This window comes from Grampus griseus (assembly GCF_964374135.1).
Source record: "Grampus griseus genome assembly, chromosome: 14".
NCBI lineage: Eukaryota > Metazoa > Chordata > Mammalia > Artiodactyla > Delphinidae > Grampus > Grampus griseus.
This window is the reverse complement of record NC_139008.1, coordinates 76,584,903-76,609,130: the sequence shown is the minus strand read 5'-3', so window position 1 is coordinate 76,609,130 and position 24,228 is coordinate 76,584,903. Positions and strand designations below refer to the sequence as shown.

General features: G+C 42.2%; 1 protein-coding gene across 1 annotated transcript in view; it reads right to left on the bottom strand.

Moving 5' to 3' along the window:
- The window catches only part of CSE1L (chromosome segregation 1 like), a gene marked incomplete at its 5' end in the record, with an annotated part of 42,115 nt that extends 22,464 nt beyond the window's left edge, over positions 1 to 19,651 (bottom strand). Inside the window, 7 exons of the mRNA XM_082669618.1 lie at positions 3,119 to 3,226; positions 4,835 to 4,925; positions 5,253 to 5,398; positions 5,474 to 5,575; positions 8,372 to 8,514; positions 11,778 to 11,873; positions 19,516 to 19,651. Coding sequence (XP_082525744.1) covers positions 3,119 to 3,226; positions 4,835 to 4,925; positions 5,253 to 5,398; positions 5,474 to 5,575; positions 8,372 to 8,514; positions 11,778 to 11,873; positions 19,516 to 19,651 — 822 coding nt within the window. The remainder of the gene's footprint in view (positions 1 to 3,118; positions 3,227 to 4,834; positions 4,926 to 5,252; positions 5,399 to 5,473; positions 5,576 to 8,371; positions 8,515 to 11,777; positions 11,874 to 19,515) is intronic.
- Between the last annotated feature and the right edge of the window lie 4,577 nt (positions 19,652 to 24,228).

Below are 24,228 nucleotides of genomic sequence, written 5' to 3'. Positions count from 1 at the left end.
CTTTTGAGGAATGCTCTCCCTACCACTGTGAGTACAATCACGTTGGGAGGATTAAGTCCAAGTACTTGGCTCTGGCTAGAGGCAACAAAAAAGCTACATCCTTTCTCTTGCATCTCAGTATAGGAGTCTGTACCAGTAAGACTCCCTTCTCATTCCTGGAGCCCTGAATCTTAAAGTAATAACTCAAGAACAGAAAGAATGACTGGAGACCACCACCTCAGTAGCAACCGGGTGACCAGGCATTTTCTGCTATAAGATCGTGGCTGTGTTTCCTCTCAAATGCCACTGGTTCTTACACCTTCCCAAGTCTGTTTCTTCAGTCTTTTGTCTCCCAGATATGCTTCCATTAAAAGCTGTAAGCTTTGCTTCCATGACCTGGCTATTGTAAATAGTGCTGCAGTGAACATTGGGATACATGTGTCTTTTTGAATTATGGTCTTCTCTGGGTATATGCCCAGTAGTGGGATTGCTGGGTCATATGGTAGTTCTATTTTTAGTTTTTTAAGGAACCTCCATACTGTTCTCCATAGTGGCTGTATCAATTTACATTCCCACCAACAGTGCAAGAGGGTTCCCTTTTCTCCACACCCTCTCCAGCATTTGTTGTTTGTAGATTTTCTGATGATGCCCATTCTAACTGGTGTGAGGTGATATCTCATTGTAGTTTTTTTTGTGTTTTTTTTTTTTTTTTTGCTGTACGTGGGCCTCTCACTGTTGTGGCCTCTCCTGTTGTGGAGCACAGGCTCCGGATGCGCAGGCTCAGCGGCCATGGCTCACGGGCCCAGCCGCTCCGTGGCAGTGGGATCTTCCTGGACCAGGGCATGAACCCGTGTCCCCTTCATCAGCAGGCGGACTCTCAACCACTGCGCCACCAGGGAAGCCCTCACTGTAGTTTTGATTTTCATTTCTCTAATAATTATGGTGCTGAGCAGCTTTTCATGTGCTCCTTGGCCATCTGTATGTCTTCTTTGGAGAGACGTCTATTTAGGTTTTCTGACCATTTTTGGATTGGGTTGTTTGTTTCTTTAATATTGAGCTGCATGAGCTGTTATATATTTTGGAGATTAATCCTTTGTCCGATGATTCGTTTGCGAATATTTTCTCCCATTCCGAGGGTTGTCTTTTCGTCTTGTTTATGGTTTCCTTTGCTGTGCAAAAGCTTTGAAGTTTCATTAGGTCCCATTTGTTTACTTTTGTTTTTATTTCCATTACTCTAGGAGATGGGTCAAAAAAGACCTTTCTGTGATTTATGTCAAAGAGTGTTCTTCCTATGTTTTCCTCTAGGAGTTTTATAGTGTCCAGTCTTACATTTAGGTCTCGAATCCATTTTGAGTTTATTTTTGTGTATGGTGTTAGGGAGTGTTCTAATTTCATTCTTTTACATGTAGCTGTCCAGTTTTCCCAGCACCACTTATTGAAGAGACTGTCTTTTCTCCATTGTATATCTTTGCCACCTTTGTCATAGATTAGTTGACCATAGGTGCGTGGGTTTATCTCTGGGCTATCTATCTTGTTCCATTGACCTATCTTTCTGTTTTTGTGCCAGTAGCATATTGTCTTGATTACTGTAGCTTTGTAGTATAGTCTGAAGTCAGGGAGTCCAATTGCCCATCGACAGACAAATGGATAAAGAAGTTGTGGTACATATATACAATGGAATATTACTCAACCATAAAAAGGAACAAATTGAGTCATTTGTTGAGACGTGGATGGATCTAGAGACTGTCATACAGAGTGAAGTAAGTCAGAAAGAGAAAAACAAATATCGTATATTAACGCATGTATATGGAACCTAGAAAAATGGTACAGATGAACCGGTTTGCAGGGCAGAAGTTGAGACACAGATGTAGAGAACAAACGTATGGACACCAAGGGGGGAAAACCACGGTGGGGTGGGGATGGTGGTGTGCTGAATTGGGCGATTGGGATTGACATGTATACACTGTGTGTATAAAACTGATGACTAATAAGAACCTGCAGTATAAAAAAATACACAAACAAAAAAACTAATACTAAACTTTCTTTGGGTTATTTGTATGGAAATATGTTAATATAAATGTTTCAGACATTACATGAAATTTCTAAGAATCTTATACGTTCCGGTATAATGTTATAAGTCATAATTCTAGTTATTACTTTAAAATGTATATCTCAGAAATAACTAGATTTCCTTGTCAACTGCATTATTATGAACTTCCATCAAAACTTTAACCATGGTCATTTTTAAGTCTTTTGTCATTTACAGACAGTTCTGGGTGTACTCTGATGCTTTTGCAAAAATGTTCCTATAAGGGCTTCCCTGGTGGCACAGTGGGTGTGAGTCCACCTGCCGATACAAAGGACACAGGTTCGTGCCCCAGTCCAGGAAGATTCCACATCCCGTGGAGTGGCTGGGACCATGAGCCATGGCCGCTGAGCCTGCGCATCCGGAGCCTGTGCTCCGCAACAGGAGAGGCCACAACAGTGAGAGGCCCGCGTACCACAAAAAAAAAAAAAAGTTCCTATAAAAGGGTTTCATCTTCAAGGAATTCATGGAAAAGACTATGACAAGTACAGGTTTCTGGTAACTGACTATACTACTGAACTGAATGAATTAGCATTTTCAGAACTCTAATGGGAAAACTGATGAATTCATAAAAGTGCTAACAAAAGATCAAGATAAAAAAAATTAATTACATGGGACTGAGTGAACTGATGAGGATGATTATATAATTGTGACTTTCTGTTTGAATAAAAAAAAAAATCCCACAAGGACTCAGAGGCAAAAAATATACAAATCAATTTTCACTGCAAAGTAAAGGAGCTGTTACAGTGGAGGATTACTGGACTGAATGTCAATATTATGACATAGTATGAGTGTGTTTCGTGTTTGGTAATTGCAATCATTGTTGCTTTTGTTGTGGTCATCCATTTACAATGCTTGGTGTCAGTTTATTTATCTCTTGTAAAAAAAAAAAAAAAAAGAATGGCGGGGAATCAGAACACAAGCAACCAATGTCTATTTTTTCAGGGTGAGGGGGGGAAATCAATGCTAGCAAAGAAGTCTTTATCAAGTGAAAAACTTTATATATGACATCAAAGAATAAGAATCAAAAGCAAGAAATAAAACGAAACTTACCTGAAAGTTTAAACTGTAGAACAGTTTTGAGATTAGGATCAGGGAAGAAAACAGAATCCTCAGAGCAGAGGCATCATTTGCGTGGGTGCTGCAGAGTTCAATAGTGGCCTTGGAAAGGAATTTAGAAAGACAGTTTTAGTGTATTGTAAACCTTAGTGAAAAAGCCTTGTATTAGGCTGAAACTATTCATACATCTTCTCCAAAATTTGGATTTTAAATAGTAGTATACAGTCATTTAGAATTTTTGAAAAAACACATTAAAATATATATTTTTAAGTTGTCCATCACAGCACTACTGTAAAGTCCAATATTAATATTTTGGACTAGATCCTTCTACTCTCCTCTGTGCATGTCTATAACTATATTACACAAAACTGTCTTTATATGCACTCATTAAATAATTCCCTGCCACCTGGCCTGTAGGTTGTTTGCAACTGTTTGTTATTCTAACTGCAATAAACAAGCTTATGTATAAAACTTTGGGCACACTTCTAGTTTTCTGAGTTTGAGATTCTACAACTGTATTACCAGTAGAGAACAGTATGCTATGAGTAAGAGTTCTGGAAGCCAGATAGATCTGGATACAACCCAGACCCTGTTACTCATAATAAGCATGACTCTGAGTAAGTTATTTTACTGCGCCCCCATCTCCATATCTGTCTGTAATTAAGAATAATGCCTACCTCATAAAATATGAGAATAAAATGAGAAAATATACATAAAAGGTCCTTGTAATTTGTGCACACCTACAATGTAAAAGACACTCAACAAACGTTGCTAAGTATATCCCAGAGTTAGAAAATATGAATATTATGGTTTTCTCAATGAAATGTCCAACTCCAGAAAGCTAGTACCATTTATAACCCAATGGACAGGACACTAGTGTTCATTTCACTGGACTCTGGCTAAAACATTTTCCTCCCACCCGTCCCTCTCTGCTCCTGGCTAAAACTTTTAATGTCATTAAAAAGAAATAAAAATCTTTGCTAGTCCAATAGGTGAAAAATATTGACATTTTGTCCAATTTTATTTTTAAAAATAAAAATGTACTATCAGTAAGATATCCTAACCATGAAAAATCCTGTGCATACTCTGTAATTTAGAAAGTTGTGATTATCACACAACTTTCCTTTCTGAAAACAGGAAATGAGCAGCTTTTCTCAAGTTAGCAAAACTAGGTTTGAGGCCTGGCTCTCTTTTTTATTAGCTGTGTGATACCGAACCCTCCACTTTCCTTATCTGGAAAAAAAGGTTAACAATACTTCTCTTTCGATCTTAAACGAGTTTCAGAAAGATATCTAGGAAAGTTCCTTATGTGCTATAAGATGATGTACGGATATATAAATTAACTCCATAAACAGTCAAATCAAAATACAGATCCATTCCTTTAGAGACACATACTCAAATACTTGAGTGAAATAATAAGACGCCTGGGATTTGCTTTTAACTATTCGTATGAAATCAAAGGGAGAGAACAAATTAAAAAGAAATAAAATTCTAGTAACCATTAAACTTGTGTAGTCAATACATGGGATTTCATTCTACCAGCTTCTCTATTTTGGTGTAGATTTGAAATTTTTCAAAAGAAATGCTGCTCTAAACCATTACCTATCAAATACACTTTCAAAGCAATCTCTTAAACAAAATTTATACAAATATTCAAGCACTTTAAAATATTAAGTAATTTAAAAATACCACCAAGATGTTATCACATACCTTAAACAGATTAGTCAAAGGCAAAGCAAAGGCATCCAGAACAAGTTTAATTTCAGTCCATAACTCATTTGACTTAAATTCATGGCGATATCTAGAAAATTAAGGTAAAAGAGGCAAATTTACAAATTTTGGTTAACTGACTTTAGGTCTTCAAGGCTAGATTAGAGAAAAATCTATGGCTAGATAGCTTTCTGAAATAAAAAGGGAATTCAAGCACGGTTTATCAAGACCAGGTATTTCACAAGTAATAGGGCAATATGAAATAAACATCCTACACTTAAGAAGAAACAAACACAATAATGAGAGGCTTATGCTCTTATTCTAGAATTATCATAAAAAATGACATAATCACAAAAATACACACAAGCAAAAATATCTGAAACAAGTATTTTAAAAATATGAATTTATATATCAATACCTTTTAAATAAAGAATGTGCTGTACGAAGGACTCCATTAATAACATGGAAATCTCCACTCTGAAAGCGATTCACCATTTCTGTCAACAAGTCAGGCCATTTCTGAGGGAAATCTTCTCTGCCAATAATGCTAATGGCATCACTTAACTGTGGGGAGGAAAGAGACTAATTAGACTGAAAGCTCTACAAACAAGCCCACCTAACAAGCAGGGCCTCACATACCTGCTTCTGAATTTGCTCTGGGCTGCTAAGCATCAAGTGCACTATGTTAGCTTTAATGGCTGCTCGGTCGGCTTCGCAAATTTTATTTGGTTCATCTTCAACCTAAAAGCAAAACATTAATAAGCAAGTGACATAAATCCATATCTATTACTGTACGGGTTTGTAGATAAAACAGAACCATTTCTCATTTCCTGGTTTCCTAAGAAAAATAGAGGAAGGTAGGGCCTTCATTCTACATAAATGGGTCACAGATTCCTTTAATAATCTGATGGAAGCATTTTTCTGCAGAAAAATGTACCTTCCTTCCCAAATGCAAATATTTTACATACAAATTAAGGAGCTTCTCTGACTCCCTGATGCCAATTAAGAATCTCAGTTCTGGGCTTCCCTGGTGGCACAGTGGTTGAGAGTCTGCCTGCCGATGCAGGGGACACGGGTTCGTGCCCCAGTCCGGGAAGATCCCACATGCCGTGGAGCGGCTGGGCCCATGAGCCATGGCCTGTGCTCCGCAACGGGAGAGGCCACAAGAGTGAGAGGCCCGCGTACCGCAAAAAAAAAAAAAAAAAAGAATCTCAGTTCTGTAAGTAAACTAATCAGAACATGTGGTTAAAAATCTTTATACAGGGCTTCCCTGGTGGCGCAGTGGTTGGGAGTCCGCCTGCCGAGGCAGGGGACTCGGGTTCGTGCCCCGGTCCGGGAGGATCCCACATGCCGCGGAGCGGCTGGGCCCGTGAGCCATGGCCGCTGAGCCTGCGCGTCCAGAGCCTGTGCTCCGCAACGGGAGAGGCCACAGCAGTGAGAGGCCTGCGTACCGCGGGGCGGGCGGGGGGGGGAATCTTTATACATATATGCTACTCAGCCGATATTCATCTTCAAAAGCTTCAATTTGACTGTTACCTTAAGTCAAAGAAAAGTCTTTTCAATGAAAACTTCTTGACCATTACCAGTTTGAATGCATCCAGGACTACATCGCCCAAACAGATTCTGGATCTCACTAGTTTTACAAATCAAGACAGGGGATAGGGCTTGCATGTCTACAAGTAGATGAATGGATTTTTAAACATTCTAAAATTCACTAAGTCATTTCTTCACATGTGAGAATGCTTGACTTAAGCTTAAAAACAATATTTACTGTTTTTGAATTCTTCTATGGAATGAGGAAAAAAGATTCTAAATAAATATTTAACCAGATTTAAAGCTGATTTTTTAGAAAAGCTGACTCTTTCTGTCAACTTTAATACTTTCTAAGTATCATTACTGCTATTACTAAAAACATTTCTCACTTTTTTCTTTATCCTAACCCAGAGTTACCTCAACCCCGGCATTACTGACATTTTGGGTCAGATAAATCTTTGTTATGGGGATCTTTCTTGTGCACTGTAGGATGGTTCCCAGCACCCTCACCTTCTACCCACTAGATGCCAGACACCCTCCCCACCCCACCCCCAGCGTGGACAACCAGAACGTCTCTAAATATCCCCAGGTTGGCAAAACTACCCCCAATTTAGAACCACTGTCATAAGCTAAGGTAGGGAAGAAGCTAAGGTAGGGAAGATACCCATTTCTCAATGTATAGCTATACTGATCATTAAACTTGCAGCATAATAAGATTTACCTTATGATTAGAAAATATTTCCCATATCCCACAAGACACAGGACAAATCCCTTACCAAAAACTTCAAATCTAAATTATTTTGCATTCTACACATATATATGTGTAGAATGCATATATATATATACATAAAATGTGTTTTTTTCCAGCTTTATATAATTCTTCCTTGTTTACAATAGAAATTGCTTCAATTACTCATTTAGACTGTATCTTCCCATGTAATGTCTCTTCAGTAGATAGTAAGCTAAAGTTAAATTTCAACCAAACTGGATGTTAAAACAAAGTCTCACAGTCTCTAGCAACCTGGGTTATGAAGCTGACTTAACTGATATGAATTTAAATAAAAAACGTCCTGTTTAACTTTTTTTTTTTTGCAGTACGCAGGCCTCTCACTGTTGTGGCCTCTCCCGTTGCAGAGCACAGGCTCCAGACGCGCAGGCTCAGCGGCCACGGCTCACGGGCCCAGCCGCTCCGCGGCATGTGGGATCTTCCCAGACCGGGGCACGAACCCGTGTCCCCTGCCTCGGCAGGCGGACTCTCAACCACTGCGCCACCAGGGAAGCCCCTGTTTAACTTTTGTCAATTCTTTTGCATTCTCTACATGGACAATCATGTCATCTGAGAACAAAGACAGTTTTATGTCTTTCCAAATGGTATATTTCCTTTTCTTACTGCATTATCAAGGACATCCCTGGTGGTCCAGTGGTTAAGACTCCGTGCTTCCAATGCAGAGGACACAGGTTCGATTCCTGGACTGGGAACTAAGGTCCACATGCCATGGCAAAAGAATATATATAAAATAAAAAAGACTTCCAACACAATGTTGAAAAGGAGTGGTAAGAGGGGACACCCTTGCTTTGTAACTGATCTTGGTGGGAAAGCGTCAAGTTTCTCACCATTAGGTATGATGTTAGTTATAGGTTTTTCACAGTCTTTACATTGCCGAGAAAACTCCTCTCTGTTCCAAATTTACTGAGTTTTTACCATGAATGGGAGTTGGACTTTGACAAATGCTTTTTCTGCACCTAATGATATAATAATGTGATTTATCTTCTCTTAGTCGATAGGTTTTTGAATGTTGAACCAGCCTTGCATATCTGAGATAAATCCCACTTGGTCATGGTATTTTTATACTTTTGATACATTTTTGGATTTGACTTTTTAATATTTTGTTGAGGAGGGTCCTGCTTTTATCTTTAATCTGTGCCTGAATCGTTCAGGAACACTGCATATATCAATCTTATAAACATGCAGGGTCTTAAACTATGTACTCACAAAATACTTACAATTCTCCAGTTTCTTTTAATATAGTTCTTGAATGTTACTGAGGCACACACTTTGATAACATTATCCTGAGCCTTCTCCAGTAATGTTAAGAGCAACAGTGGGTAATTCTGATTGCCTTCTACAGATTCAAGAAACTTCTCAGCTGTAAAACAATTTCCATGTTAGAAGATTTGTTATTACAACCTAATCTTAAGACTTCATGAATATGTGAACTATGCATATCTCTCACTGAAGCATCATGGAAAGATTAGGATATTTTTTCCCTTAGGGAACCTATCTTTTAGTGCCTCACTTCTCTTATCTATTAAATGAACTATATATGATGTTACATTAAATTTATATAATACCTCGGTTTTCAGATCACTTTACCATCTGTTAACTCACCCAATTCTCACAAACCTATAAGGTGGCCTGATCAGATGATCACCCCATGTGAAGGACAATCTGCTTCTCAGAGAGATTAAGTGACCTTAGGGCAAAATTCATACACTCCGTCTTGTTCCAGAAGGATTGCTATTAGTACTATTAGTAATGGCAGTAATATTTCTTTTATACTACTGTGATTAAGATTAAATGAGTTAATTTATGCTAATACATATTATTATTAACCATATGCATCTGGTGCTTTACTCACATACGTTGTCACTATTACCCAGAGAGGTAGGTAGTATTATCCTCATTTTAAAGACAAGGCCACTCACATATATACAATGGAATATTACTCAGCCATAAAAACAAACGAAATTGAGTTATCTGTAGTGAGGTGGATGGACCTAGAGTCTGTCATACAGAGTGAAGTAAGTCAGAAAGAGAAAAACAAATACTGTATGATAACACATATATATGGAATCTAAAAAAAAAAAAAACGGTTCTAATGAACCTAGGGGCAGGACAGGAATAAAGACACAGATGTAGAGAATGGACTTGAGGACACGGGGAGGGGGAAGGGTAAGCTGGGATGAAGTGAGAGAGTAGCACTGACATATATACACTACCAAATGTAAATAGTGTAATTAGCACCGGGAGATCAGCTCAGTGCTTGCAACCACCTAGAGGGGTGGGATAGGGAGGGTGGGAGGGAGGGAGGGAGACGCAAGAGGGAGGGGATATGGGGATATATGTGTGCATATAGCTGATTCGCTTTGTTATACAGCAGAAACTAACACAACAATGTAAAGCAATTATACTCCAATAAAGATGTTAAAAAGAAAATAAAGACGAGGCCACTGAGGTTAAGTAAGATCACACAGCTAGAAGATTTCATCACTGTAAACGTTTTAGTCCAGTCCTTATTCTACCATACTAGCCCTCAGTTTTCTTCTTGAATTAAACATTTCTAATATCAGTAATAAATTTATACAAAGATTTTACCCATACATTTTAAACTCATACTACACTTAGGGATAATAAATCTCCTAGGTTTACAGGTCACACCATGAAGGTTTATAGCACTTCTAATTTTTCCTGTCTTAAGCTTCTTCATAAGGCAACATCCATTCCAAGGTTCCGATATTTACTGAAAAGGTCTGCTGTTAGCATGTATTATCTTCTACGATTTAATATGATTTAACACCTTTCTTCTTTCCAAATTGAGTCCCAAGAGTTTAACTTCCACCCTCAAAGCTGCCCTGCTTTGTGTCTACCATCTGGTTCCTTGGAGGATGAAGAATGCTGAACTGGAAAATATTTTTCAGGACGGGACACACTCTGGTCCTGTATGGTCTGTGAGGTTTACAGAAGGCTTTGGCTGCGTCAGTGTTTGGCTGGTCAGTATTTCACATCCAGCAACCCCTTGGAAATGCTCTGTTCTTAACTCTTCTCAGAAACAACAATTTATTCCCACATTTTGTCCCTGATTCATAAGACAACAGCACCTCAACCTTACAAAGACACAATTATTAAAAATAATTTTTATTAGACAGTGTTGGCAGAGGCTTTCTGGGAACGTCTAAGACTAGAGCCATTAATTTCCTTTTATCCAAGAACAAATTACTTCTCTAAGCACTAACAGGAAAATCACAATTTTCCCTCACAGAAATCACAAAGGCCTCTCTAGACTAGGATGGATGCATTAACATGTGTACGATTCTACGTATTATATATAACATATAAATATAACATGTATGTGCACGCATTCATCTGGGTCTTCATGGGGTGCTTCCAAAATCCTCTTTATGAGAATGCACATCAGCATTTCCGGTTAACACGGCTTACAAGAAGGATCATCAACTTACTACCCACAAGACACACGTGGCCCCCGGAAATTTATTTGGTTTGCACGGTGTTTCAAAAATTTTTGAAGTTAATTGCTATCATTTAAAAATGAGAGGGACGGGCTTCCCTGGTGGCTCAGTGGTTGAGAATCCGCCTGCCAAGGCAGGGGACATGGGTTCGAGCCCTGGTCCGGGAAGATCCCACATGCCACAGAGGAACTAAGCCCGTGTGCCACAACTACTGAGCCTGCGCTCTAGAGCCCACGACCCACAACTACTGAGCCCACGTGTCACAGCTACTGAAGCCCGCGCGCCTAGAGCCCGTGCTCCGTAACAAGAGAAGCCACCGCAATGAGAAGCCTGTGCACTGCAACGAAGACTAGCCCCCGCTCGCCGCAACAAGAGAAAGCCCGCACACAGCAACAAAGACCCAACTCAGCCAAAAATAAATAAATAAATAAAAATTAAAAAAAAAAAAGATGAGAACACTTCATATAAATATACTTATTTTTCAAGCAAAGCTGGAAATCTGATCTTGAAAGACTGGTGTGAATCCCCCAGAGTTAGCTGGTTCCAAATAATATTTGCCCCTTAACCAAGGCACTTAACCCCCTTGGCCTGCCTCCTTCATTTACCTTTACGTGTGACACCTGCGGGCATCTGAGTTTATAATTCTAAGCTTATACTAAGTTTCTAATGAAAACTGGTCAAATTTGGAAGGGGGGAGAGAGTAGGAGGAACCCTAGATCTTAAAATATATTAATTAAATCAAACCCAACATGGTGATTTAAGAGACAGTGTCTGATTACCTAGTTTCATTCACTTAATCACTTTTTAGGCAATTAACTCTTACCTCTCTGCCCTAATTATTTTATCTCTAAAACAGGCAGGTGTATAGCGATTTTCAGAAAGGTCAAGGGACAAAGCATCCTAAACTTACCAGTCCTTTTTACCCCAGAAGGGATAAAAGCTATTTTACTCAAAAAATAAACCAAAAACAAAAAAAACCCCACGCCACCATATGTCACAGCAGCTATAAGCAGCCAACTAAAGACTTTATGGCTAGAGAATGAAAAATAAACTATGCCTAAGAATTCAAAATTTTATTTACAAACAGGCATATTGCACAAACGTTTCCCTCACCTGTCCTTTAAGAATAAATCAATCACAAAACAGTATTTATTTTCTTTACCTGGACGTCTGATGGCAGGATCAGGATCAAGAGTTTTCTTCAAATATTCTGTTAGCGTTTGCAAATTTGCATCGCTGAGCTCCATTGCCACAGAACCTAAAACAAAAAAATGAGGTTTGGGTAATTGGTCACATGGGGACGCAGTGATTTACATAAAAGAATCATTTTATATTACGGGTGTCCCTCTCTCTGAAAGTCATCTACTTGTTACATTTTATGTGTGGGCTATAAGCCTTGCTTACTCTTAGCTGAGACAAGGTTCCAGAAGATAAGGTGGGCTTTTTTGAAACAGTAGTGGGATAATTTTGAGACAAAGAAGGAAAAACATACCATAAGCTAAGGGTTAAAAACACAAATCACTAGGTTTATTTTTTTAAAGCCCCACAATAAAAAATTAAAATTCTAAGCATCCTTAATTCTAAGGATTCCACAGAATTCTGAGATAAAAAACTAGAATACATTCCTTTGTGTACAACATGCAACCATAGGTACTGACAGCAAACTACATACTGAGAATTTGTACCTGGGAAGATAGTTTTGGGGTTCATGAGATGACAGCTGTGATTATAATTAAAAAGCAATTTTCCACACCAAAAGCAAAGTCAACAAAAGTAAAAATAAACAAGTGAGACTACATCAAACTAAAAAGTGTCTGCATGGCAAAAGAAAACATCAACAAAATGAAAAGACAACATACCAAATGGGAGAAAATATTTTCAAATCATATCTGATAAAAAGGTTAATTTCCAAAACATATATAAAAAATACTCATACAACTTGGAAAAAAAATCCAATTGAAAAAATGGGCAGAAGAGCTGAACATTTTTCCAAAGAAAACATACAGTTGGCCAAAAAGGTACATGAAAAGGAGCTCAACATCATTAAACATGAGGGAATGCAAATCAAAACTACAATGAGATTAACACCTCACACCTGTTAGAATGGTGATCATCAAAAAGACGAGGAGGACTTCCCTGGTGGCGCAGTGGTTAAGAATCTACCTGCCAATGCAGGGGACATGGGTTCGAGCCCTGGTCCAGGAAGATCCCACATGCCATGGAGCAACTAAGCCCATGGCACCACAACTAGACAGAAGCCTGTGGGCCACAACAAAAGATCCTGAGTGCCGCAACTAAGACCCGACATAGCCAAAAAAAAATAAAATAAAATAAAAATAAAAGCCTAGTTGGAAGACAAGAGAAAACTGAAATACCAACTACAGACCTATAATCCCTTTCCTGCAGTTCTGAGATCCAAACATCTACAAACTGAGTTTTTTTTTAACAAGTTTGTGGCAAACTCACTTGGCAACAAAACCTGGCCTGAACTGTCCGAGACTGTAAATATGAATATCTCACTTAGTATGTAAATTTTTTACTAAATAATGTATTTGATTGCGGGGCGATACCGCATGCCCTACTGGGGATGCTGTATAATCTACAGCAAGTGCATTTCAAAAGAAAAAAAATCTGAATTCTGAAACACTTTTGAGTGTAAGTGCCAAATGAATCACACAGACAGCGACTTAACTGCTAGGTTAAGAGAGTCACTGGAGTATTTGTGGTCCAAGACTTCCCAGAGGATACATAGATTTGGATAGGCCAAGTGGAACGAGGACCCATCTCATACAGGCAATAGTATGAGCAAAGTACAGAGATGGGAAGAATCCATAGCTCCTTTGGGGAACAGTGAACTTGGAGGCTGAGATCAGATCATATAGGTTCCCTGAAGAAATTCCTGAAGAATTTCATGATTTAATGTACAAGAGGAAGGCACTAAAGGTTTATTGAAATGGGTAAAAACTTAATGAAAGTGGAATATGTACTTTGGGCTGGTAATGGTTTACAGACTGGAGTCGAGGAAGAGAACAGAAGATTAGGACACTTTTGTAAAATGGGGGAAGGGTCACAAACATGAACCAGGCACAGTGCTAGAAGATACGCTTCACATCATTTCACACAATAACCATTTTACAATCAAGGAAGGCCTCTGAGAGATTAACTAACTTTCCCCAAGCATACAATTAATAAAGATTAGATTCAAATCAGTCTGACCCTATAGATCTACCCTATTCCTACTACCCAAGGCTGCCTCTCAAGTGGAAATAACGACAGAGGGCTGAACTAGAGCTGAAGCACCAGCGACAGCGATAGAAAGGATGACGTGAAAAGACAGCCAGATTAGAAGAAGGGAGAGGAAGAAGTCAAAGATGACTGAGATTTTGAACAAGACTGATCCAAACAAAAAAAGCCATAACACTTCGTCTTGTCACTAAAAAAAAAAAAAAAAAAAGCTAGGAAGATTTTATAAGGGCTATAGCTAATGCTGTGCTTGTGCGGAGTACTCCTCCACAGCCAGAAACCACAACCTGCTAAGGAGACTGATCTGTTTGAAACTTTGTATTCTCCTCAGTACAGTCGTTTTTATCATAAGGGAAGCCAGTATGCTGACTGATTTAGTAGATTCCCCCACCTATATATTCACCTCCTTTGACCCAGGGCAAACCACTCTATGGGCACGAATACCAAGCCCTGCTTAACCACACACATAATTTATCAAGAGGCTACTCTTTCTGGTTTTTATACCAAAAGTTTGGAAAATGCTACGCATCATATTCCCCCTCTTTTGGAGATTCACTTCAAAGCCTTCAGGAACTCAAAGAGTAAGTTATCCATTTAACGTTCTTTAATCGAGTTCCTCCCATCACTTGCCCACCGAACCACTTTATTATGGAACACATGTTGGAAAGCAGTGATTTAATCAATTCATTTCCCATTCTTTTTTGTGTTGCAATGCTGAATCTGTTATGAAATCATGAAAGTTTGCTGTGCCAAACAAAACCATTTACATCAGTATATATGAGCTAAAAAAAAACTTACTTTGCCACATGCAAATTATTCTACCTTTTGGGATTTATGCAAGGCAACACGTTAAACTGTGTGTGTGTTGAGGGGATTATAGATGTTAACTGGATCTATTTTGTTCAGTTTTTAAAGACACTCCTCAATAAATCTGCATTTTACTTTCTTCATGACAGAGTCCCATGCAATCTGGCACCTGTCAACCTTGTCTCCTACCTTCTTCTTGCCCCTATGTTCCAGCCCCCAAAGCCTTCTTTATGTTCCTCAAACCAGACAAAGACAGTTCTCTCTGCCTGTGATAACGCCCTTCCTTCTAATTTGATATCAGGTATCATTCAGCTGTCAGCCCACTGTCAAATCCTCAAAAGAGCCTTCCGTGACTATCATCTACCTCATCCCTATTGTACTGTTAATAGCATTTATCCTCATCTGAGAGATCTTTGACTTGTTATCTCATTTGTAAGCTCCTTAGGGCAGGGACTTTGTAGGTCTTCCTCTCCGTATACCCAGGACCTTCAACACTGCCTGGCACACAGCAGACATTCATTAAGCATTTGTTGCATGAACTAATGGCTAAGACAATATGTCAGCGAACCAGCTAAAACATGGATCCAGTTTGGATTGGAGACTATTCTCTGCGGATCAGTTACTAGCAGGCCCGACATAATGTAGTAACTCAGTTACACCTGTCAGATAAACAGTGACCAACTTACTGCCATAATTAGTTTCTGTTCATTCAAAAATGCTTGAAGAAAGATGTGCATTTGAAATCTGTCCTGTATTACTGTTCATATCTGCCAGTGCTAGCACTTTTGTTTCGGAGGCTTGCACTTACTGTCCCGTCTGCCTGGATATCTCTGCCCCTGGAGAGCTTTGTGGCTCACTGCCCACTTCATTCAGGTCTCTTTGCAAATGTCATCTCTTTTTAGAGGCGCTGTCCTGGACCATCATATCTAAAAGAGCACCCACCTCAGCCACTCTCCATTCTCTTACTCTGTTTTTCCAAGTCAATTTTATCAGGCATATGAATTGCTTTCTTGTTTACTATGCTTTTCCCTCCATTAGACTGTAAGCTCCATGTGAGCAGGGACTTTGTGTTTTGTTCACTGCTATCTCCCTAGACCCTTAAAACAGTGATGGGTACCTACTACATATTTGTTGTACGATTTTCAAAGGCTACATACCCTTTACTGATTTTTTTCCCCCATCGAAAAGCACTATTGGGGCTTCCCTGGTGGCGCGGTGGTTGAGAATCTGCCTGCCAATGCAGGGACATGGGTTCGAGCCCTGGTCTGGGAAGATCCCACATGCCGCAGAGCAACTGGGCCCTTGAGCCACAATTACTGAGCGTGCGCGTCTGGAGCCCGTGCTCCGCAACAAGAGAGGCCGTGATAGTGAGAGGCCCGCACACCGCGATGAAGAGTGGCCCCCGCTTGCCGCAACTGGAGAAAGCCCTTGCACAGAAACGAAGACCCAACACAGCCATAAATAATAAATAAATAAATTTTAAAAAAAAGCACTATCATTCTTCACATTTATTTTGGTCAATTGACTGTGACAAACAGGAAGAACTGGAGACAACTGATTCTAAGAGCACATGACAGAGTGACCCCAGAAAACAACAAAGTTGAAGTGCTAGGGTGGGACTATGTTTAAATTAAAAAAAAAAAAAAAGTGTGTAGGGGGAAAAACTGTGAGGCGTTGGGGGGGAGGATATAAATATGCATGCTACAACCCTGAAAGTTAAAATACTAGGTAAGTCCTATATTTTTAATGTTAGTTAAGGGACTAAATGTCAACAAATCCTTTTTCTATCTCCTCAGTGACAATGCCTATACACCCAATTTATAAGCTTAGCCTTGATTTGGGAAAGTATGACCAATCAGGTAATTTTAGAGAATACTCCACAGGTTTTCACAATATATCAGCAAGATCAAGGTCTAATTAAATTATCTTATTTGCCACAGGTGAAGGGGCTTTGACACTTGGAAATGTTAGCAATATATAAATGTAAAAAGTGTTACTGACTTTAAAGACTCAAACTAGAAGTGAAAAAATTCACTCTTTTGCTTTTGAATAAGGCGTGATACTTTACTTCTCCACTGAGCTATTTTTGGAAATCCCTACCAATACACAAAAAATAAAAAATATGTACCACAATAAATCAATTATGACAGACTTATCTAAATCCCAAGTTCTTCTTATTGAAAGAATGGCTGGGCCTAAGTCTAGCCTCTTCTCACTGGCCCTCAATTACAGGTGAAGATTTTTGGAATAAAACCTTTGCTTTCCAAGGCCATCTCACAGACATCTGTGACATAAGTTGATCCAAGATGTGTGCCTTTTCCTTAGATATTTCTTCCACATTAGAGAACCATTCCTGAAGCCCTACATTTGGGGAAAGGGAAAGAGATCCAATAAATGAAAACTATCTGGTGCACACACACATCAAGAACATACCCCAACACCTCAATCCACTCTCTGCTTTTTAAAAAAAAAAAAAAAAATTTATTTATTTTCGGCCACGTTGGTCTTTGTTGTTGCACGCGGGCTTTCTCTAGTTGCAGAGAGCAGAGGCTACTCTTCGTTGCGGTGCGCGGGCTTCTCACTGCAGTGGCTTCTCCCGTTGCGGAGCACGGGCTCTAGGCGTGCGGGCTTCAGTAGCTGTGGCACGTGGGCTCAGTAGTTGTGGCTCTCGCGGCTCTAGAGCACAGGCTCAGTAGTTTTGGCTCACGGGCTTAGTGGGCATGTGGGATCTTCCCGGACCAGGGCTCGAACCCACGTCCCCTGCATTGGCAGGCAGATTCTTAACCACTGTGCCACCAGGGAAGCCCCACCCTCTGCTTTCTAATCACAAGAACATACCAATGAGATGCAAATCCAAACTTTTTACATTGTCTGCAAAGCCCTATGTGATCTGGCCCCTGGATACCTCTCCCTTCATAGACTACTCTGTGCAAGTTGGATTTTCTTCAAATATTCCAGGCTTGTTCCTGTCCCGAGCCCTTTGTACTGTCTATTCTCTCTGCCTGGAATGTTCTGTTCCCTCATCTTTCCTGGTCTCAGCTCAAATGCCACCTCCTCAGAGAAGTCGCCTTCATCTGTCACTATCTGAAATTATCTAGGTCATTTATGTGTATTCTTGTTTCTAGAATATAAGCTTCCCAAGGGAAGGGACTTTGTCCATTTTTGTTTCTTCACTGTATTCACAGAGATTAAGTGGATGCTCAATCAAGTTATTAAATGAATAAAGGAACAAATTAATACCAAAGGTAGAACACTGCCCCCAAACCCATCTAATACTATATAGGAAATGGTTTCCCTCTATCCCAGTCTCCAACCAGCAAAAATCAAAGTAAACAGAAGGGGAGAGAGAACTCTCTTGCACTGATGTAAAGAAATGAAAGATAAAGGGTCTTAAGAGGGAAGAGGCTGGGTAGATCAAGTCCCAAGAATTATGCAAAAATATGGAGACACACAAAAAAGGGCCCAAAATTTGACTATGGGGGCCCAAGTGGAGGAGAAAAAGAGCACTGTTAGGATCTAAGAGTAAAAATCCCCTTTCTGTGCATTATTATTCCAAGGAATAATACTTGCACATCTAACACGTGGCAAGCAACAGCCATCTGCGTACAGCAGTAATGAGACAGGCGAGGTCCTTGCTTTTTTACATCCTAGCAGTTGAGGAAGACAATAAACAAACTACACGTGATTCTAGATTATGATAAAAGCTGTGAAGTAACTAAACCTCGGGTGATGTGATGGAGAGTTGAAGGAAAGAGATCTTTTGAGAGGTTGGCCAAAAAAGGCGTAAGGCGAGTGAAACTCGAAAGACAGGAACCAGCAAAGACCTGATGCTGGTAATTTCCAAGCAGAGGAATGGCGCGTCCAAACGCTTTATGGAGGACATGAGCTCGGAACATTTAAAAAGAAAGGTCAGCAGTATGGCTACAGTGGCTAAGGAGAAGAGACAGATGGGAGAGGCGGACAATGGTCACCACCGACGGGACTCTGTAAACCACGGTAGTAACTCTGTGGATCCTCAGCCACTTAACGAAGTAGATGTTTTCAACCCCACTGTGCAGATAAGGAAGTGGAGGCCGGAGAGATGAAGAGACCAGCCCTAAGCTACACCCCTAGGGAGAGGCTAAATCTGGAATGGGCTCAGGCCTTCTCATTTCAACGCTGAATTCCACGCTCCGAACGGTATACCACGCCATAGCGTCTCCCCCAAGAGGCGGACCCCGTGTTACCGCGCAGGTGCGTGGACTCCCCAGTGCACGGACTACAAGCTAATCTTCACGAGCAACTCACCAAAGTGAGACCACGAAGCCCGTGTTACAGTCGCGGAGGCTGAAGCACTGGGAGGTGCCGCTCCACCGCCTCCTTAATGAGAAAGTGAGGCCAGGGGAAGAAGCGGTCGGGGCGGCTGCCCGCAAGCCCGCTCAGCCGCCGGACAGGCCTGGCTGCCGCACTCCGCTCGCGTTGCGGGTGGCCCGGAGCGCCGAGAACGGACGCGCGGGCGCCACCAATGAGAGGCGGCCTTCCCGAGCGGCGCGGCCAATCAGCGCGGTGCTGGAGGGGAAGGGGCGGGCGCTTGGGCCGCTCTGGTTAGGCCGCGCCTGGGTAGCCCTCGCCCCTCGCAGGCTCGGGGGCCGCCGGGCCTGGGCCTCAGACCTGGGGTGCCGAGAGGAGACGAGACCCGCAGGCGAAGACCCTCCCCGAGGGCGCTGCCCGGGACACGGGCCCATAATCCGCTCTCGCCCAGAGGTGCGGTCCTTGCTTCCCAGCGTTCGGAAGTGCCGGGAGCGCCTCATCCCTCCCGCAGCCGGGTCCCAAGAGGCCACTGTGCCAGGCCGTGCACGCCCGCGCCTTACCTTGTGGGGGTACGGGTACGGAGAAGGGAATCTCAGCCGCAGACCGTAGCCGGCAATACCCACCCCTGCTGCCGCTCCACCGCACATTCAAACCCCGGCAAAATGGCGCGGCGGCGAGGCTGTGGTCGGGGCGCATGCGTGAGCGGGGCCGAGGCAAGGGGCGGGGCCGAGGGCGCTCGGCTCCACCTCGGCTGGAATCGCCAATCGCGGCCCCGCTCTGTGTGTGCTGACGTCACAAGCGACAATGCCCTTTGGCTTTTTTTTTTTTTTTTTTTTTGCGGTACGCAGGCTTCTCAGTGCTGTGGCCTCCCCCGCTGCGGAGCACAGGCTCCGGACACGCAGGCTCAGCGGCCATGGCTCACGGGCCCAGCCGCTCCGCGGCATGTGGGATCCTCCCGGACCGGGGTACGAACCCGTGTCCCCTGCATCAGCAGGCGGACTCTCAACCACTGCGCCACCAGGGAAGCCCGGCCCTTTGGCTTTGAACGCTCCATCGGACATCACAATGCCGATTCTGAGACGAGCACAGATTTGGCGAGTGGCCGCTGCATTGTGGCCTATTTTCATGTCAGGCACCTAGTAGGTCTTATATAACTGTTGAACGAACTGCCCAAAGTCATGTCCAAAGCGTCTCCAATCGAAGAGAACTGCCTGCCCCTCATGGAGCTTATGTTTTAGAGGGAGGAACGGAATAAACAAGATAATTTCAAATTTGATAAGTGCTATGAGTCTTCTCATAGGATTTAAAAACAGAATGATGTGGCAGCAGTGACGTAGAATGTCAATGGGATGGCCAGAGGAGACCCCTAAACAAGTGACAATTGACTTGAATTTCAACAAGGAGACAGCTGTGGATCAGCCTGCAGACCGTTCCAGGAGGAGGGGATGCTAATAGCAAAGGCTCTGAGGCAGGACTGGGCTAGGCTGGGGCTTAAAAAATAAAGTGGAGCATGGCAGGAGATGAAGTTAGGTCGGCAGGGGCCAGATGATGCAGGCCTCTTAAGCCAGTGTTATGTCTTAAGTGCACCCATTACAGGATGACCGCCAAATTTATATTTTAAAAGGTCCACCAGTTGCTGCTTGGACTGTATGGGGGAAAGACCTTGAAGCAGGGAGACCAGTGAGGAAGCTGCTGGAGGCATCCAGGAAAGAGACGTTAGGCCTGGACTAGGGTGAATAGCAGTGCACGTGGAGAGAAGTGGACAGCTTCAGGATATATTTTAGAGGTAGAGCCCATAGGATCTTATGTCACACTGAGTGTGGGAAAGAGGAACCAATGGTGACTTATGGAAATCCCAACCCTCAGTTTTGGCCACCTCCTCTGCCTGCCTCAACAGGCTCAGCTGTCTCCCCTCAGAGCCCATCCCTTGGAATTGCTAGCTTGCTACTTCTGGGACTGAATGTCATGCTATTTGGTCATCATTCGAGGAAACAAATATAGGAACAAAAGGATATAGGCACTGAGGACAGCAGAGCTCTCAGCCCGTGGTGACTCCGTCCAAACTTCTACACTAAGCGCTGACCAATCTCGAACATGGCTTCTAGCAACACAAGGCTGTGTCCCTAGGGTGACCCCAGTGTCCCCACCCCCTCAAGACTGCCTGAGAAAACTCAGTGCCACCAGGAGAATTTACTGTTTTTTTCTAACCAAGATCTGAGGATGGGCTCCAACCTCCCTTTCTTAAAGCATTTACTGAAAAGGGCTTACAATTGTGAACTCCTTCCTCTGTCCTTTTGAGAGGTATACGTATCTCCTACACTTCAGCAATGTCTTTCTTAAGGACCTGAAAGCCCTTCCTTTGAAATGTAATCATCAGGAAGGTAGGGTCTCTGTCTCCCAGTCTCTGTGGGAGGCTAGAAGCCTAACTTTGGTAATTCCCAGCTAGCAGACACTGCTGGCCTCATCACATTTACACTGACCAACTCTCTAACTTTTCACTTGAGCCCCTGTTCTTTCCTTACTCCCTCATTCTCCTTTTAAAACATCCAATCACCTCCGCACAAGTCCAGAATGAGCTCAGCTCTTTCCCCACCAGTAATTACAGAACAAAATCTGTTTTTACCACTTTAACAATGTCTGGCTGTGTTTATCTTTGACTGCACCCTGGCTACAGACATGTAAAAGCAACTCCTATGTATAAAATGTAAAAAGTTGCTCTGTTTGAGTAGAAGGGTTGTAGTTATAAGTTTTTGGTAAAGTTACTCAACCTCTCTCATCATAGTCCACAAACCCCACAAGATCTGACTCCTGCCAACCCGTTTGACTCATCACCTTCCTTTCTGCTTCCCTCCACCCTCACTCAGCTCAGCCACCCTACCTTCCTTTCTGTTCTTCCAAGCTCCAAGCTTATTCCTACCTCATTCCTACATGCTCTTCCCTCTTTGTCTGGAAGGCTCTTCCAGATCCTTGAAAGACTGGCTTTTCTGCACCTTCAGATTCCAGCTCAAATGTCACCTCCTCAAAAGGCCTTCCACTCTTTTCCAAACGAAATTACCCACTCCTCACCACCCAATAACAAGACATTTAGGGTTGCCAGATTTAGCAAACGAAATACAGGACACCTGGTGCAATGTGAATTTCAGAAAAGCAATGCATGATATTTTAGTATAAATATCGCATGGGACGTAGTTACACTAAAAAAATCATAGTGTTTATCTGAAATTCACATTGAATCAAGTGTCCTGTATTTTATCTGACAGCCCTACCTCCATTATATCATCTTCTTCACAGCATTTATCACTCCCTGCAATTGTCTCCTTTTTTTTTTTTTTTTTTTTTTTTGGCCGCGCTGTGAAGCATGCGGGATCTTAGTTCCCCAACCAGGGACCGAACCTGTGGCCCTTGCGTTAAGAGGCCGGAGTCTTAACCACTGGACTGCCGGGAAGTCCCCAATTGTCTTTTTCAATTGTCCCTCCCACACCTGCCTAAGGACGCTATTAAAACAAGGACTTTCTCTTATTTACAGCTATACTCCCAGCACCTAGCACAGCGTAGCTGTTCAATAAATATTTGTTGAGTGTTGAATTAAATGCCCTATATAAATAGGTGAAGTCCATTGAGAAAGGTGTACATTATTAGGACACTGGTGGAAAAGATATATTTTCATCATCGCAGCAACAGTATAAGCAATCATCTTGATCATACTAGTCTGCTTTCCTGGACATCTTCCTCTAGTCCTGGGGAGAGCAACCCTGATGACTTAACAGTTTTTCATCTCCGAGAGCCAATCAGGAAGGAAGCTGGCTGGCATCTTGTGTCTGCCTAGCATCACTGCCCGTTTCTGTAGGAAGCCCTCAAGATGTGCCCGGGTTATCATGTCTGTGGACGTGGCTCCAGCGGGGCGCTCTCCCCTCACCCGTAGCAGCCTCAAGAACTACAGGGGTGAGGGCCACAGAAAGGCTTGTGGGTCCTCTCTCTCCATCCTCTGTGGGGCGTGGGGGATCCATGAAGATTCCCTGGGTATCCCCATCCTCCCTCCTGCCACGTACACACACTCTTAGGTTTCCCACAACTGCTGCTGTGCTGGAAACCAAGGAAAATAATTCAGCCATTTTCAGGAGCTGGAACTGAGTATGCATGTAGTTTTCTTTCTTTCCAAACCCTGATAAAACAATGCATATACCGTATGGAAAGATTTTCTGAAAAAAGGAAGATACTCTTACATTTTATTTGGATTCAGAAGGCCATGGACACATCTGGCTGTGCTTGGAAAGAAGAAGTCTTCTTTTGCTTCTATCTCACTTTTAAAGCCCAGCTGAGATGCAGAAAAGTGTTGACAGCTAAAATTGAGACGTGTCAGATTGCTGTTTCTTACCTTTTTTTAAACGGAGGCACCTTTCTTTCTTGTGCACATGGTAGAAAATTCACATGGTACAAACAGCTTTTGGTCTTTCACTAATCAGGACATTAGCTGTAGATAATATATTGAATATTTAAGCCCTTTATGTTATTATTTTTTAAATGTTCTTTATCTGATGTTCTCTGAGAGGAGTGTGAGTCTCCCATCTGGTTCTGGCTTTGTCATTGTTAAAGGGTACTTCAGTCAGCTTTTGATTTATAGTTTGAAGCTGTTAGGTGGATAAAGGGTTCCTGCCCTTTCTTCCTGATGAAGCCTACCATTTGATAATGTGAAATATTCCTCCTTGGCCCTTTCAAAGCTTTCCTCTTCCAATTCTTGTCTGGTATCAGTACGGTTGGACCTACTTTCTTTCTGTTAACAATTTCCTGGCTCTTCCCCTCCCCATTTTATTGAGATATAATTTTTTAAAATAAATGTATTCATTCATTTATTTTTGGCTGTGTTGGGTCTTCGTTGCTGCGCGCGGGCTTTCTCTAGTTGCAGCGAGCGGGGGCTACTCTTCGTTGCGGTGCGCAGGCTTCTCATTGCGGTGGCTTCTCTTGTTGCGGAGCACAGGCTCTAGGCATGTGGGCTCAGTAGTTGTGGCTCGCGGGCTCTAGAGTGCAGCCTCAGCAGTTGTGGCGCACGGGCTTAGTTGCTCCGTGGCATGCGGGTCTTCCTGGACCAGGGCTCAAACCCGTGTCCCCTGCATTAGCAGGCGGATTCTTAACCACTGCGCCACCAGGGAAGTCCTTGAGATACAACTGACATATCTTTCAGCATCCCTTTATTGCCAGAATTCTTTCATCCTTTTGTATCATGCTAGTTAAGTACATGGATTTGAGCCAGACTACCGAGGTTAAGACCCCAATGC